The sequence below is a fragment of the Schistocerca piceifrons genome, chromosome 3 (assembly GCF_021461385.2).
Source record: "Schistocerca piceifrons isolate TAMUIC-IGC-003096 chromosome 3, iqSchPice1.1, whole genome shotgun sequence".
Taxonomy (NCBI): Eukaryota; Metazoa; Arthropoda; class Insecta; order Orthoptera; family Acrididae; genus Schistocerca; species Schistocerca piceifrons.
This window is the reverse complement of record NC_060140.1, coordinates 87,123,511-87,139,888: the sequence shown is the minus strand read 5'-3', so window position 1 is coordinate 87,139,888 and position 16,378 is coordinate 87,123,511. Positions and strand designations below refer to the sequence as shown.

General features: G+C 42.2%; 1 protein-coding gene across 1 annotated transcript in view; it reads left to right on the top strand.

Moving 5' to 3' along the window:
• Positions 1-6,494, top strand: part of LOC124787913 (UDP-glucosyltransferase 2-like) — a 48,780-nt gene extending 42,286 nt beyond the window's left edge. Inside the window, exons 5-7 of the mRNA XM_047254899.1 lie at positions 1,332-1,551; positions 3,256-3,475; positions 4,836-6,494. Of these exons, the coding sequence (XP_047110855.1) occupies positions 1,332-1,551; positions 3,256-3,475; positions 4,836-5,112 (717 nt within the window). The 3' untranslated portion in view covers positions 5,113-6,494. The remainder of the gene's footprint in view (positions 1-1,331; positions 1,552-3,255; positions 3,476-4,835) is intronic.
• The last annotated feature ends 9,884 nt before the right edge of the window (positions 6,495-16,378 follow it).

The window sequence follows — 16,378 nt, the reverse complement described above, 5'->3', positions numbered from 1 at the left end:
TTTCAGTCTTTTCTTGTTATTATATCGACAACTTATGCCGATAACTATTCTGAAAACTGAAGTCGGGCTCAACTAAAACAAGCATACAGCTTCACCTAAGCGTACTCCATAATAAATGGGACCTTCCCTGTACTTGTCCACCCCAATAGCTGAATAGTCAGCGCAGTGATCTGTCACGCCAAGGGGCGCGGGTTCGATTCCCGGCTGCGTCGATTGCCTCCGCTCAGGGAGTGGGTGTTGTGTTGTCCTCATTATCATATCATCGTCAGTGGAAGGCAACGGGAAACCACCACTGGAATCCCTTCCCTAGACGCTCGTGCGGTGGACCTCTTTGACGAGGCAGAACACAAAAGTTTAAGTTCCTGTACTTCGGCATGCAGAACACGCACTACTGGACACCTGGCACACTGATGAGCTGCTCTGAACTTCTGGCGCATAGTTTCCTGGGAAACTGAAACACCAGAGACAGCTGTACGTCCTACATTCGTCGTTGGACTTCGTTGTTTACCTCAACCCAGATGTAGATGACGGTTGAGTTGTGTTACTCTCTCCGACATTCTACCGACTTATGATGAACATTTCCTGTGCCTACAAGCCATCTCTAAAGGCCGTGATAAGACACTTGGTGATACAGTGAACGCTGTGGAGTCTGCAGTCTGTACCTAATCAGATACAAGGATTTTACCCTCCCGAAATGGTCCAAATGACCACTTTTTGTCATTCCTTTCCAAACAGTGACAGGACTCTAAGCTTTGCTCACGACTAAATTGAGACATGACAGAGACTTTATGGGTCATAGCGAGGCAACGCAGTGGTAAAGACACTGGGACTCCATTCAGGGCGAACATAGTTCAGCGCCTTATCCAGCCATCCAGATTTGGAAGTGATGTGACGTGATATGATGTGAATCGTCAAAGTGAATGCTAGGAGGGTTGCCCTGAAAAAGAAACTGCCAACATCCTTTCTGACCCATATCAAATCAGAGTTTGTTCTGCGTATCGAATGGCCTGATGGTTTACTGGATGTTAGGCCCTAATCTTTTGTTATGTGCATAGCCAAAGTAGAGACTACACTATTACTATACCAATGCCACATTTCCATTTCGTGGAGGAATCTGGACTGTTACAGTGAATATTTCTTTTTCATTTATTCTTTACAATTGGTTACTGGTGGAGTGGTATATTTGCATGATTGTATTTGCATATGGGAAAGAGTGATGCGGACGTACGTTTAGTTACGGTTTACAGCACACCTGCCTTGAAATTCCCTTGATGAACTTGAAGACCAGCTATTACAGGTGCTTACAACTCAGTGTTTGCTTTCACGATCAGGACCTACAAGAGTGGCTGGATGGAGCAGAACACGGCGCCGTATACTTCAGTATGGGTTCCACTGTCATGGGCAGTTCGATGCCTGAAGATAAAAGACTGGCATTTCTCGAGGGTTTCAGAAAAATCCCACAGAGGGTGCTGTGGAAGTGGGAGGCCGACATGGACGACCTGCCGCCCAACGTCAAAGTCTCAAAGTGGCTGCCTCAGCAGTCTGTACTGGGTACGTCACCAACATCGCAAGTACCAAACTTAATTTGTATATCTCTTTTCAGCATTTGTCGGTCTCATTTCCTGAAAATTAATCGATTTTGCAAGAATCATATGGGAACTTCCTGCAGATCTAGGCAGCAGAAACTCCCTTCTCTATTGTTCGCAATGAGTTACTACTGTCTGGGTGTATGGCTCTATTTTTGGAAATAACTGCCTCGCGTGCCTATCATGGAAAAAAGAATCATCAGCTATATTTGGTCATCTGATCCGTAGAATATCTGACCACCAATGTGCAAGCCATGACTTCCATCAAAATCCAGATGTCACCATATTGGTTAGCCACGCGGTGTATGGCGCCTTGCCACGGTTCGCGCTGCTCCCCCCGTCGGAGGTTCGATTCCTCCCTCAGGCATGGATGTGTGTGTTGTCCTTAGCGTAACTTTCATTAAGTTAGATTAAGTAGTGCGCAAGCCTAGGGACCGATTACCACAGCAGTTTGGTCCCATAGGAACTTACCACTATGTCATCATAACCATTCCGATGAAGATCTTTCCACGATAACAGTGCTAATTCCTTCGTTTCCTGTTGACGTAAACTGAACCTGGACGTAACGTCTAATTATTTGAGTCGCTGCAAGACACTGGCGAGGTAGCAACTTAGTTTGCCACACTTAGACGTTGCAATCGGCTCTCTGGTGACTAGATTCAAAATGTACACCCCGTGACATACAGTAATAGGCTGGGGTAATGGGTGCACGCAGGGATAGTCTGAGGTGTCAAGCCATCAATTTTTTGGGTTCAGTAGCGTCCTAGAACCCATCAGAGCCATAACAGAGCGCCTTTTCGCCAGTGAAGTTAGCTATGGACTACCCAGTCCTCTGTCCAAGCGTTCATTAGCTGGAGAAACTTACGGTACTGCTAACACACAGACGTCTCAGCAGTTAAATGCAGGAAGAGAGATACAGTCATGAGAGCACTAAAAAGAGCATAGGAGGTTCCGTGGGATAGCGCAGTGGAAATGATTGACAACCTGGGGTAATCTATATTTGACAACGGTTATGCATTCGTTTCTCGTAGTCTGTGCCCATATCCGATGTAATGTGCTTCTGGGGCACTAGCTACATGTTCCTCATGGATAATGGTCGGTCTGTTATGGCGCGTTCACACCTATGCGACAAACAGTAGCCTCTTTTCATGTGCGGCTGTAGATTACGCTGTATAACAGGAGGCACGGCTCACTGACGCGATTTTTACGAGCCCTCAAGACGGAGCGCCAATGCACTACTGTGCTGCAATCCGCAACCAAGCGTCGCGCAGTCCTTCCTATGAACACGTGTTTATCTCGGAAAGCATTGATTCATTTTAGTGCCCAAATACGGCTAACGTAGCTTAACACTATGAACAGATTCTACGAGGGCACATGCCATAAGGCGATTCAAAAAATACCGAACGTCCTTGCTTCTACCAATACCTAGCGTAGTGATATTGCATGCATTCAGCGTTGTACAAAGGTTTAACTACTGTAGTTCTCTTGCGCCATTCACTAATGAAGTTGGAAAGGGCAGCGAAGAGTGGGAATGATACTGGTCCGCTATGTACACTGTTCTGTCTTACATATTATTGATACATGTATACATATAGGAATTTTTTGGCAAGTTAGAAAAGTTTGATTGTTTGTGCAACTTTTATAAATTTTTTGTTTTTTTGCTTTCCAGCACATCCCAATGTCCGTGTGTTCATCACTCAGGGCGGTCTGCAGAGCTTTAACGAGGCAGCCTATCACGGAGTTCCTCTACTGGGGATTCCCATCTTCGGCGACCAGCAACATAACGTGGCGAAAATGGTCGACGCTGGTGTTGGCATAGAGCTCAAATTGTGGGACGTCACAAAAGACACGAGTTCGGACGGTATTCGAACGATTATTCAGGATAAAAGGTACAAAATACTATGTGTGAATGAATCAGTTGTTACTAGATTCATAAGTTAATAGATATTTTATTATTTATACAAAAATGCTCCACTGAAATGGGTAGCACGAACAGGAGTTTGGACGATGCCGTTCTATACTGTACGATTTATGACTCTGACGTATGGGTAATTTTTGTTTCGAAACGACGTTACTGAACACTGCTAAATCTTCAGTGGTCTTAATGTACAGGAACTGAAGTGAAACTAACAGGCTCGATGCCTTTACATATTCTAATCGCAGTGTGGACAATCAGAGTTACTGCATTGTTAAGACTAGTGAACCATTCTCAGCAGCCTATTCCTTTACTGTAGAAGAGAGGTGACTTAGGACAGTCTGCTTACAACTTCAGAACTCACCAAATAATACTGGATCTATACTGGCTAGTGGCATGACCAGATGGAATTTGTATACCACAGTATCCCCAACGTTTTCGGTTGAAACTGAGAAACAAAACTGTTTCATTGATTTTCTAATCAGTTTGCTACCCTTTTGATAATTGCAGATTGTGTGGATTGGGTAACAGGAGGGCTTCCATGTCACTCATGAGGCTGATTTTTCTTAAGAGACATCAAGCGTCTCGGATAATCTCCAGTTACTAGAACACGTTTCTGTGTGATCCGTATCTACACTTTAGCTTACTCTAGATACCGATATATTCTGTACCTTATTATGAACCATATCACAAGTGTTATGTTTGATGATGTCACCTCATTTTCACTGGAATTTATATTGTTCAGTAGGCTTGATAATACCAGAATTACATAGAAATGAAAACCGAAAACTCTTTTGCTCTATATTACCTCATATTGTACTGAGGTGTCTGGAAATTTCCATCGCCTCCTTGAATTATTATGAGCACTGCCAGTCAATATTATTTTTATAAATGTTTAAATAAAATGGACGCACATTTTAGACTTAGTTATTTGTCTTGCTTTTAAAAATATTATTTGCTCCTCAGTTTCTAGAAAACTGTCTCCATCAATGCGTTGTTGATGGGAGGAACTCACTGTAAAACCTAATTACGTCTTCATTGGGTGTCCATCTTCTGTTACACAAGTTTTTGATCGTAAAGTGAGCCATGTTCCAATCATAAATACCTTCTGCACCCAAATTCCTCCCACTTATCTTCGTTTTCATATTTACTTCCCCTGCAACGACCAGACTTGCAGTGCGAATATTTCACATTATGTCTCCATGCGACTTACCAAAAATTAGCTATCTTGATTCTTCTAGTCACTGTTGCGCACTGAAGTATGACCTGTTATCGCTTTCAGGCACTGCAGAAATGCATTGTCATCAACCTTCCTTCTTTCTTTCTTTCTACAGATTCAGCGAGAACATGAAGCGCTTGTCAGCTGTATACCGTGAGCATAAGGAAGAGAGCCTGCCTAAAGCTGTGAAGTGGATCGAGTATGTACTTCGCCACAATGGAGCCCCACATCTGCGTAGTGGTGGAAGAGACTTGGCCTGGTACCAATACCTGCTGCTAGATGTCGTTGCCTTCGTGCTGGCTATTGTAATGGCCTTTTGTATAGCTCTCTACCACATTGCTAGCTTTCTAATCCACAAATTGTTTAGATCCAAGAAACTGAAAACGAACTGAGGACGTATAATCTTCTGTTATACAGAAGTCTATTTGCCTACTAATTCACTGAGCATGAGCTTGAATGTCTCAAGTGGAATGTTGGAATATATACATTCACACAGATTTGTGAAATCTTTGTCGTGTTTGTGTCGTATGAAATACAACGTATAAAACTTTTAAATCTCATTTGTGTAATGTTACAAGTGGGAAAAAGTCTGTGTGTATGACTACATTGTTATTGTTGTTATTTGAAGTACAGTTTTCGTTTGAACAGCTGGTTATAGAATTCAAAATACTGTTTTGAGTTCTGCGATTTGTACAAGTGAAGTTTAAAAATTTTGTACGTGGTATTTCATATGATACAACCACGACGAAAGTTTCATAGGTGTACATACCTATGCATATGTGGCTGGAGTCAGTCCAAACAAACACTGCTCGTAACATCTTTCATGCGACACTCAGTGTCAATGGGAAGTGCTGGCTTACTTCCCGTTACAAACAAAATAATTTTTAAAGCGGACTACTATATGGATATTCAAAAGAGTGGTGTCACCTTAGTTTAGTGTGATACTCTTTTATCGATATGTATGTAGAGTAAAACACGAAGAATTACCTTAGCAGTGTGAGAACTGCTGTATACAAATACAGGATACAGAAACAGAGCCAAAATGTTGTAACTTATATATGGCATTAATAAACTGTTGTACAGTTTCTTCATAATTAAATAAATCAGCAAACACGTGCCGCCCTAGTACACACTGATTGCTGCCGCCATGTTGCAACGCTGCTCAAATGGTTCAAATGGCTCTGAGCACTATGGGACTTAACTTCTGAGGTCATCAGTCCCCTAGAACTTAGAACTACTTAAACCTAACTAACCTAAGGACATCACACACATCCATGCCCGAGACAGGATTCGAACCTGCGACCGTAGCGGTCGCGCAGCTCCAGACTGTAGTGCCTATAACCGCTCGGCCACTCCTGCCGGCAACGCTGCTCAGTTGTTGCCTGGGGTACGGGTTATTCTGCGTGTCTTAATGTTCTTATTAGTGAATATCGATGCAACGAATACCGTATTAGACCCATTTGGGACAGGTTTATCGAACGGGCACAGAAAATCCAGCTTTAAAATCATTTTTGTAGTAATGGGAAACAAACCGACGCTTTCCGTTGACGCTGGGGCACCGTACGAAATGTGTGATGAGCAATATTTGTTTGGACTGATTCCAGCTGCACATTGTAAAAACGAAAATGCAAATATCTACCGAAAAACCAGACAAAATGCCCCTGACAGCTCTTAAAAGGGGCACCACACATACATTCTTCTATGTGGAGCACTATTTGTAAATAATATTTCATCCTCTTCAGGACACTTCATCAAATAAAAAAAATTGAGAACATTTTGAAATGTGTAATTTTTTCGTATTTTCTGAAGCTGAGTGAAATAGCTTCCCCACAAAAAAAGCAGTCGGCTTATTACTTGAATAATTTCTCAGTCTACAAACAAAGCATTTGGAAAGTACTTGTAATCATATAACCTAAGAATGAGAGCAAAAAACTACTGTAGAAACCCGTTTGTCATACAATTACATTAACAATGTGAGAGCTGCTGTATACACATAGAGGGATTAAAAAAGGAGCCAAAATGTTGCTCATAAATGGCATTAATAAACTGTTACATTGTTTCTTCATAATTAAATAAATCATATTGTGTTTAACAAGTTAAGTTTACGACTTATTTTCTTGTAGTCATGATCGGTTCACTTTGGTAAAAGTCCTTTCCCTCTCATTTGCATCCTAGAAATTTTGGACTACAGCTTACATCTGTCAACAGAATATTTTTTTTCTTTCTTGTAATTTCACTTCCCCACCCCATATCAGCAAGGCGTTGGCTGTCAGCGAATACATTTGCCGTTCTTCTGCCACATAAGAGGGAAATTTTGAAAGACATAGTATAAAGGTTGGATGTGGTGGTTGACAAGAGAAACAGTTTGTACAACAGAAAGACAGATCCTTAATTCCATAAGTAAAATGTAAAAAGTTGGTTCAGTGACTAATTAAAATATATACGCAGATGAGTGGAAAATTAGTGCCACAAAAGAAGATATCAAAACAGATGTAGTGGCTGTTGAGCTGTGACTCCTCCTCCTCCTCCTCCATCATAGTGTCCACGTCGATCCGTCTGATGACGGTGGTTGGTGGATGGTGAGAAGGTTGTGGTTGCTTGGTCCTGGAGTTTATGGGAAAGGATGAAAGGTTTGCATAGGGACCAAAAATGGCACAGGGATCATCTGGAGGAGTTTGGTCTGAAACTTCGATCAGGGGATTCATGAGGACCCAGTCATTTCTAGGGATTATATAAGTAATGGGTGTGTAAGGGATATATTTTATGATTTTAAGGAAGAGGGTTCTGAATTTTAGGAAGTTGAAGTCAGGACAGGATGAAGGTATGAAGATTTCTGGAATTAGTGGCAGATGGGTTGATGTGGCGGTCCGTGAAGTCTGGGCTTTCCGTTAGTTTAGATGCTCTTTTTTTATCAGGGGTAGGGGTAGTGTCAGTGCTGAGACATTTGGCGGTCTTTTGTATGTTCGTATGTAAGGAAGATGTGGTGGGCACAACTGAAGGTAACAGGTGATGGGATTGTTTGGAAAGGGGTGCCACAGTCCAGGAACCTATGCAGAAACGATCTGGCTGAGTCTATGGTGATGTATGGTGGTGACAGTTCTGGTGTTGGTGCTGTACTTGATGATGCTGGTCCTCGTGCTGGATCAGAAGAGGGTGCCGCTGAGGAAGGCATGTCTGGAGAGGTGAGGACTGAGAGATGGGATAGGCCTGATGAAAGGTGGAAGACTTTCAGGTGAAGATAGCAGGTGATGGGAGGGGCTTGTATAAACATTAGTCGTGATTGGAGAATTGTCTGGTGGCGGTGAAGTTACTAGTGGATATATGGCTGACGAAGTCGGCGGCGAAGGTGACGGCAGTGGTAGCAACATCGGCAGCCACGGCAACTGTGAAACTGCGACAAGACTGCGGCGAGATGGAGACGGCGATAGTGACGATGATGCACCGAAAAGAGTTAAGACAAACAGGCGCGCGCATACACAGTAGTAGTCTAGGAGGCAGAATGAACTGACGATAAACACGCGCATACACGGGAGAAGTCTCAAAGGCACAACGAACTACACGGATAAACATAAGTAAAACATAGGGGGATATACTCCGTCCACCATAAGAATAAACCTGATGTAAACAATCACAAACGCGTTGATTGGTCGGAGGCCAGTCGTATCACACGTACACTGGTGTTGTTGCACTCTTGGAAGTAGGTCCTACTTATGCATGGGATACGTCATTACTAAGTTAAGTTAAAAGAATAAGATATTCAAACGTATTACCAATAATCGACGTATTTCTCAATCACGTTTCAGCTATGTAGCGTTCATTTAAAAAATCGTGTACAGTCACTGTCTGTGCACTGTTGTGGTCTGATTGTCGCGCTATTAATACGCAGTATAAAAATGGCTGACGCTGCTTACTGTTCTGCAGTAGAACACGGTTAAAATGCTTCGAGAAATAGGTTGTTCTTTTTGTTTTCCATGAATTCAGAGATAATCAGCTTTGATGTTTTTCGAGGGACTGTATTGCATATAGTTGAGACTTGCTGGTTCAAGTTTTATCTGAGTAATTGTTTTTCTTTGAAATATCTACATCTCACAGTTGTAAAATTCATCAGTTTTTATGAATGATGGACGTCTTCTTGTTCCTGATTACATACTGCACTCGAAATTCCTGTTTTCATTTCAAATATAAATTATTAATTATAAATACTTTATGAAAGGCTGTTAATAGAGGTTACTTAAATTAAGAAAACATAAGTATCATTTTTGAAGGCAAAAATGAAAAACTTAATTCTTTATTCTATGTAGGCGAGTGGCAACAATGTTTTCGCAGTCGGAGGAGAAAACTGGTGATTGAAATTTCATGAGAAGATCCCGTCGCAACGAAAAACGCCTTTGTTTTAATGATTGCCAGTCCAATTCACGTATCATGTCAAGGACACTATCTCCCTTATTTCGCGATAATACAAAACGAGTAGCCCTTCTTTGCACTTTTTCGATATCATCCGTCAGTCCTACCTGATGCGGATTCCACACCGCACAGCAATACTCCAGAATTGGGCGGACAAGCGTGGTGTAAGCAGTCTCTTCAGTAGACCTGTTGCACCTTCTAAGTGTTCTGCCAATGAATGACAGTCTTTGGTTTGCTCTACCCACAATATTATCTGTGTGATCGTTCCAATTTAGGTTATTTGTAATTGTAATCCCTAAGTATTTAGCTGAATTTACAGCCTTCAGATTTGTGTGACTTATCAAGCAATTGAAATTTAGCTGATTTCTTTTAGTACTCATGTGAATAACTTCACACTTTTCTTTATTCAGGGTCAATTGCCACTTTCCGCACCATTCAGATATCTTATCTAAATAATTTTGCAAGTCGTTTTGATCATCCGATGACTTTACAAGACGTTAAATGACAGCATCATCTGCAAACAATCGAAGATGGCTACTCAGATTGTCTCCTATGTCGTTAATATAGATCAGGAACAATAGAGGGCCTTTAGCGCTTCCTTGGGGAACGCCGGATATCACTTCTGTTTTACTCGATGACTTTCCGTCTGTTACTTTCTGCCATAAAATCACGAATCCAGTCGCACAACTGAGGCGATACTCCGTAGGCACGCAGTTTAGTTAGAAGACGCTTGTGAGGAACGGTGTCGACGGCCTTCTGGAAATTTAAAAATATGGAATCAATTTGACCTCCCCTGTAGATAGCACTCGTTACTTCATGAGTATAAAGAGCTAGTTGTTTCACAAGAACGATATTTTCTGAATCCGTGCTGACTATGTGTCAATAAATCGTTTTCTTCGAGGTACTTCATAATGTTCGAATACAGTATATGTTCCAAAACCCTAGTGCAAATCGAGGTTAGTGATATAGGCCTGCAATTCAGCTGATTACTCCTACTTGAAACATGGAAAAGAATCATTTTCACAGCATCGAGCACACCATACAAATGCTGCATTTCTTCATATGCCACTGTATAATTACAACATGAACCCAACAAAACTCATCTGGAGAAGGGATTTGGCCCGAGAAATCACAAGACTGTTAAGCTGCCAGACTAGTGGAACTAACGCACGCAGCTTTTTCACGTGATACTGCCGAATCCCTGGCGGGATATAGAACAGCACCTCATAAAAGGAGAAAATGCGGCGCCTGGTTGGCTTCGCGGATTCTGTTGTTGATAGACTCGTTATCAACGTAGCATATAACAGTTCCATAACTGAAACGTATTTCTCAGGTTGGGATAAGGAAGGAGCTAAGACATTACCTGACGACTGACTGTAATTAATACCTTCGGTGGCTTCAGTGTTCAACAGTACGGTGAAATCCCTGCAGTACGCTTTTGCATCACACACAACTCGCTCAGAAAAATTACCCCGAGTTTAAGTTAGGAATTTTAATTACTCTTGTTTGTAATTAGAACACTGTCACGTGAGAACGAGAGCATTTTATGCTTTCCGTCTGCTCGTCTAAGAAGCGTGCGGTAGTTCTGGAGTTTTGCCAAATATTATTTCATTCTTTTTAAATTCAAACGACGGCCTGCAATTAACGACCGAGAACATTGGCGTTTGTTTTTAGTTGTCAATGCTAACAGACAAGCGACACCGTGTGAAATAAACACAAACGTTAATGTGGGGTGAACGACGAACATGTCCGCTAGACATTGCGGCGAAATTGGGGATTAATGAACTACAGCGGCAGACGACCGACGTGAGTGCCTTTACTAACAGCAAAACATCACCTGCAGCGCCTGTCCTGGGCCTGTGACCATATCGATTCGACCCTAGACAACTGAAAAACGTGACCTGGTCAGATGAGTCCCGATTTAAATAGGTAAGAGCTGACGGTAGGGTTCGAGTGTGCCACAGACCCAACGATGCCATGGATCCAAGTTGTCAACAATGCACTGTGCAAGCTGATGGTGGCTGCACGATGATGAGGGTGTTTACATAGTCCAACAGAACCGATCATTGACTGGAAATTGTTGGCTCTGAGCACTATGAGACTTAACATCTATGGTCATCAGTCCCCTAGAACTTAGAACTACTTAAACCTAGCTAACCTAAGGACATCACACAACACCCAGTCATCACGAGGCAGAGGAAATCCCTGACCCCGCCGGGAATCGAACCCGGGAACCCGGGCGTGGGAAGCGAGAACGCTACCGCACGACCACGAGCTGTGGACTGGAAATTGTTATGCTCGGCTACTTGTGTGTATGTGAATTTCTAAGGGACCAAACTGCTGAGGTCATCGGTCCCTAGACTTACACACTACTTAAACTAACCAACACAAAGAGCAACACACACAGACACCCATGCTCAAGGGAGGACTCGAACCTCCGGCGGGAGGGCTGTGCGATTCGTGACGTGGCGCCTTAAACCGCGCGGCTCAGTTACTTGGAGGCCATTTGCAGCTGTTCTTGGTGTACATGTCAGGATGAGTGATTGAGCGTAAGTGGGCATCCAGGACTGATCCTGTTCACTCTATCATATGGAATGGAAATGGGAGTTGCCTAAATTGGAGATTTATTCTCCTTCTCCTATTCTAAGGGGTACATCTGGTCTGTCGTCCGCCACAAACGCGAAGGGAACTGTAGATAGTGGCGGAAAGCATTTCGCCCTCAATGGGAGGGCTGGTAGACAAGAGAGCGCTCTGCTGTCCAACATGCGCACCCCACGTGACCAGTCTCCGTTCTCCCACTGGCTGGCTTTGAATCTTCTGAAAGTGTTACTTGCTCAGCAGCCCCGTGGATAGAGCCCCTAGATCAGCAGAACCGAGAGTGGGATCTATCCCTAGTGCTGCGGAACTGCTTTTGGTACCCACATCACGCCGCTGAGGCGCATTAGTAGTCGCAAGAAAAATATTGCAAAATTTGAAAAAGAAAATAATACTCTTTTTCACCGTTAAGACACTTTCGGCTGCACAATTCTCTCCCCATTCATCATGTTCATAAGTATTAAGTTTTGAAGCGTGTTGCTGAACAGTTTTGTTAAAAATGTTACTTCCCAACCGTGCGACGTTGTCGGAGTTGGTGCAGTGGCCGGTTGTCAACCAGCAGTGGCTGTGAGCATGGGAGCAGCAGTCAGCTGGGCTGCAGTTGAGTCGGCTCGTTGTTACACTGGAACCGTGGTAAGGTCCCGGTGTCAAGGCTGTAAGTGAGTCAGCTACCGGTGACTGCAACACTCGCGGCCGCTTCAGTGGGGATTCGAGTAGTTGAAATTTAATAGAAAGGAGGCCAGGAGATTGATGATGACTATAATAAGAAATATAACAATTTGCCATTAAAGGCGTGACTACAGAAGAAGTGAAGTAAAGAAACTTTACATAACTCATAATAGTAAACACTTGAAATTTAAAGTTGACAAATAAAGGTATATTTTCTCCTTACAAATCTGGTCTGATTACACCTGCAGCAGAACTGGACTGATTACTAGAAACTGAATACATATCACAGCGTAAAGGAGGGCAATACCTATGAAGTCACGTTTTTAACCCCAGTTCTCACCAGCTGGTTGGGGATTTAGTACAACCCGCAGTGCTGGCTCACGTGATTTACCGCAGCCATATTTATAGATTAGATTAGATTAGTACTAGTTCCATAGATCATGAATACGACACATCGTAATGATGTGCAACGTGTCAGGTTAATAAAAGGTGTCTATACAAGATATTACATTACACAAAATATGACTTTTTTTGGGTGGGGGGTGGGGAAATTACCCACTTACTATATCCAAAAATTCATCTAATGAGTAGACCGAGTTGCCATTAAGAAATTCTTTTAATTTCCTTTTAAATGCTATGTGGCTATCTGTCATACGTTTGATGCTATTAGGTAAGTGACCAAAGACTTTTGTGGCAGCATAGTTTACCCCCTTCTGGGCCAAAGTTAGCTTTAACCTTGAGTAGTGAAGATCATTCTTTCTCCTAGTGTTGTAGCCATGTACACTGTTATTACTTTTGAATTCGTTCGGATAGTTAATAACAAATTTCATAAGTGAATATACATATTGTGAGGCTACAGTGAAGATCTCTAGCTTTTTAAATGTCTGCAGGATGATCTTGGATGAGATCCAGGAATTATTCTGATTACACGCTTTTGTGCAATGAACACTCTTTTACTCAGTGATCAGTTATCCCAGAATATGATGCCATACGAAATCAGAGAATAAAAATAGGCGTGGTAAGCTAATTTGTATATTATGTGAACTGCTTATTTCAACTCAAAAATGGTTCAAATGGCTCTGCGCACTACGGGACTTAACATCTATGGTCATCAGTCCCCTAGAACTTAGAACTACTTAAGCCCAACTAGCCTAAGGAGAGCACACAACACCCACTCATCATGAGGCAGAGAAAATCCCTGACCCCGCCGGGAATCGAACCCGGGAACCCGGGCGTGGGAAGCGAGAACGCTACCGCACGACCACGAGCTGCGGACTCTTATTTCAACTCTGCACTCTTCCAGTTAGGTATGATTTAAACCATTTGAGCGCTGTCCCATTCATACCACAGTACTTGAGCGTATCTAGAAGTATTCCATACAATAAAGCCCATGACAAGTAGAGCTAAGGGCCCAGACGTAACGCTCTGAATGACCACGGTAGTTATCTGGTGTCCGGAACACAATAAGCTGTTGCCGACAGGGGCGAACCAGGATTCGTACATTGTCAGAACAACACGAGGACACCGAGCAGTAGGGGTTTTCTCTTCGAATAATACAAGTTGACAGTTCCTCACCCCAGTGTTGAAAGATAATGTACTACACTTGTAGCAACTGGTATGTACACAGGATTTAAATATAATAAAATGCACGACCTTTACAGAGTATTAGAATGTAACTAGTTTGCCCGAGCATGTGTTACTGGATTGTAGGCCAAGCAACTGGGATCGGGTGTAATTGGTAACTTTCAAATTCGCAGTTGGTACATGTAACTAATACCATATCTTATGGGAATAATCCGTAAGATGGAGATTATTACCACAACCTAAATATAAATTAACTGTGTCTGAATGAGCGTCTTGTGCCTCTAACCAGGCACGAGAAACGTCCGTAAATTTCTGAACGAATAGGTATAAGTCTCTTTATGTGAACAGTAATGCATTACAAAGACGAGAGCTAGTAGAAATCCTTGGGTAACAGAAGAAATATTGAATTTAATTCATGAAAGAAAAAAAATATAAAAATGCGGTAACTGAAGTAGGTAAAAAGGAATACAAACGTCTCAAAAATGAGATCGACAGAAAGTGCAAAATGGCGAAGCCGGGATGGCTAGAGAACAAATGTAAGGATGTAGAGCCATATAACACAAGGGGTAAGATAGATACTGCCTACCGGAAAATTAAAGAGACCTTTGCAGAAAAGAGAACCACCTGCATGAATATCAAGAGCTCAGATGGAAACCCAGTACTAAGCAAAGAAGGGAAAGCAGAAAGGTGGAAGGAGTATATAGAGGGTCTATACAAGGGCGATGAACTTGAGGGCAATATTGTAGAGATGGAAGAGGACGTAGATGAAGATGAAATGGGGATATGATACTACGTGAAGAGTTTGACAGAGCACTGAAAGACCTAAGCCGAAACAAGGCACCGGAAGTAGACAACATTCGATTAGGACTATTGATAGCCTTAGGAGATCCAGCCATGACAAAAACCCTTCCATCTAGTGAGCAAAATGTATGAGACAGGCGAAATAACTTCAGACTTCAAGATGAATGTAATAATACCAGTTCCAAATAAAGTAGGTGCTGACAGGTGTGAAAACTACAGAACTATTAGTGTATTAAGTCATGGTTGCAAAATGCTAACACGAATCCTTTACAGAAGAATGGAAAAACTGGTGGAAGTCGACCTCTGGGAAGATCAGTTTGGATTCCGAGGAAATGTAGAAACACGCGAGGCAATACTGACCCTACGACGGCTCTTAGAAGATAGGTTAAGGAGACACAAATCTTCGTTTGTAGCATTTGTAAACTTAGAGAAAGCTTCTTGGCAATAATGACTGGAATACTCTATTTCAAATTCTAAAAGTATCAAGAGTAAAGTACAGTTAGCGAAGGGCTATTTACAATTTGTACAGAAACCAGATGGCAGTTTTAAGTGTTGGGGGGCACGAAAGGAAAGCAGTGGTTAAGAAGGGAAGTTATTAAATCTGTATATTGAGCAAACAGTAAAGGAAACAAAAGAGAAATTTGGAGTAGAAATTAAAGTGCTGGGAGAAGAAATAAAAGACTTGAGGTTTGCTGATGACATTGTAATTCTGTCAGATATAGCAAAGGACTTGGAAGAACAGTTGAACTGGATGGACAGTATCTTGAAAAGAGAATATATGATGAACATCAACAAAAGCAAAACGAGTATAATGAAATATAGTCGAATCAGGTGATGCTAACGGAATTAGATTAGGAAATGAGACACTTAAAGTAGTAGATGAATTTTGCTATTTGGGAAGCAAAATAACTGATGATGGTGGAAGTAGGGAGGGCATAAAATGTAGTCTGGCAATGGCAAGGAAGCCGTTTCTGAAGAAGAGAAATTTGTTAACATCGAGTATAGATTTAAGTGTCAGAAAGTCCTTTCTGAAATAATTTGTATGGAGTATAGCGATGTATGGAAGTGAAACATGGACGATAAACAGTTTAGACAAGAAGAGAATAGAAGCTTTCGAAATGTAGTGCTGCAGAGGAATGCTGAATATTAGATGGGTAGACCACGCAACTAATGAGGAGGTTCTGAAGAGAATTGGCGAGAAGCGGAATTTGTGGCACAACCTGACTAGAAGAAGGGATCGGTTGGTTGGACGTGTTCTGAGGCATCAACAGATCACCAGTTTAGTATTGGAGGGCAGCGTGGAGGGGAAAAATCGTAGAGGGAGAGCAACGGAAGAATACACTAAGCAGATTCAGAAGGATGTCGTGTGCAGTATGTATTTGGAGATGAAGAAGCTTGCACAGGATAGAGTAGCATGGAGAGCTGCGTCAAACTAGTCTCTGGACTGAAGACCACAACAACAATAATGCATTACAATATATAGTGCAAGAGGAGATACGTACTCGAAGCTAGGACAGTCAAGCTCAAAGACAGATGAAATATAATTAATTCAAATTGAATTGGTTGTTTGTATCAAATGTATTGTTCGCACGTGTGTAGATAGTT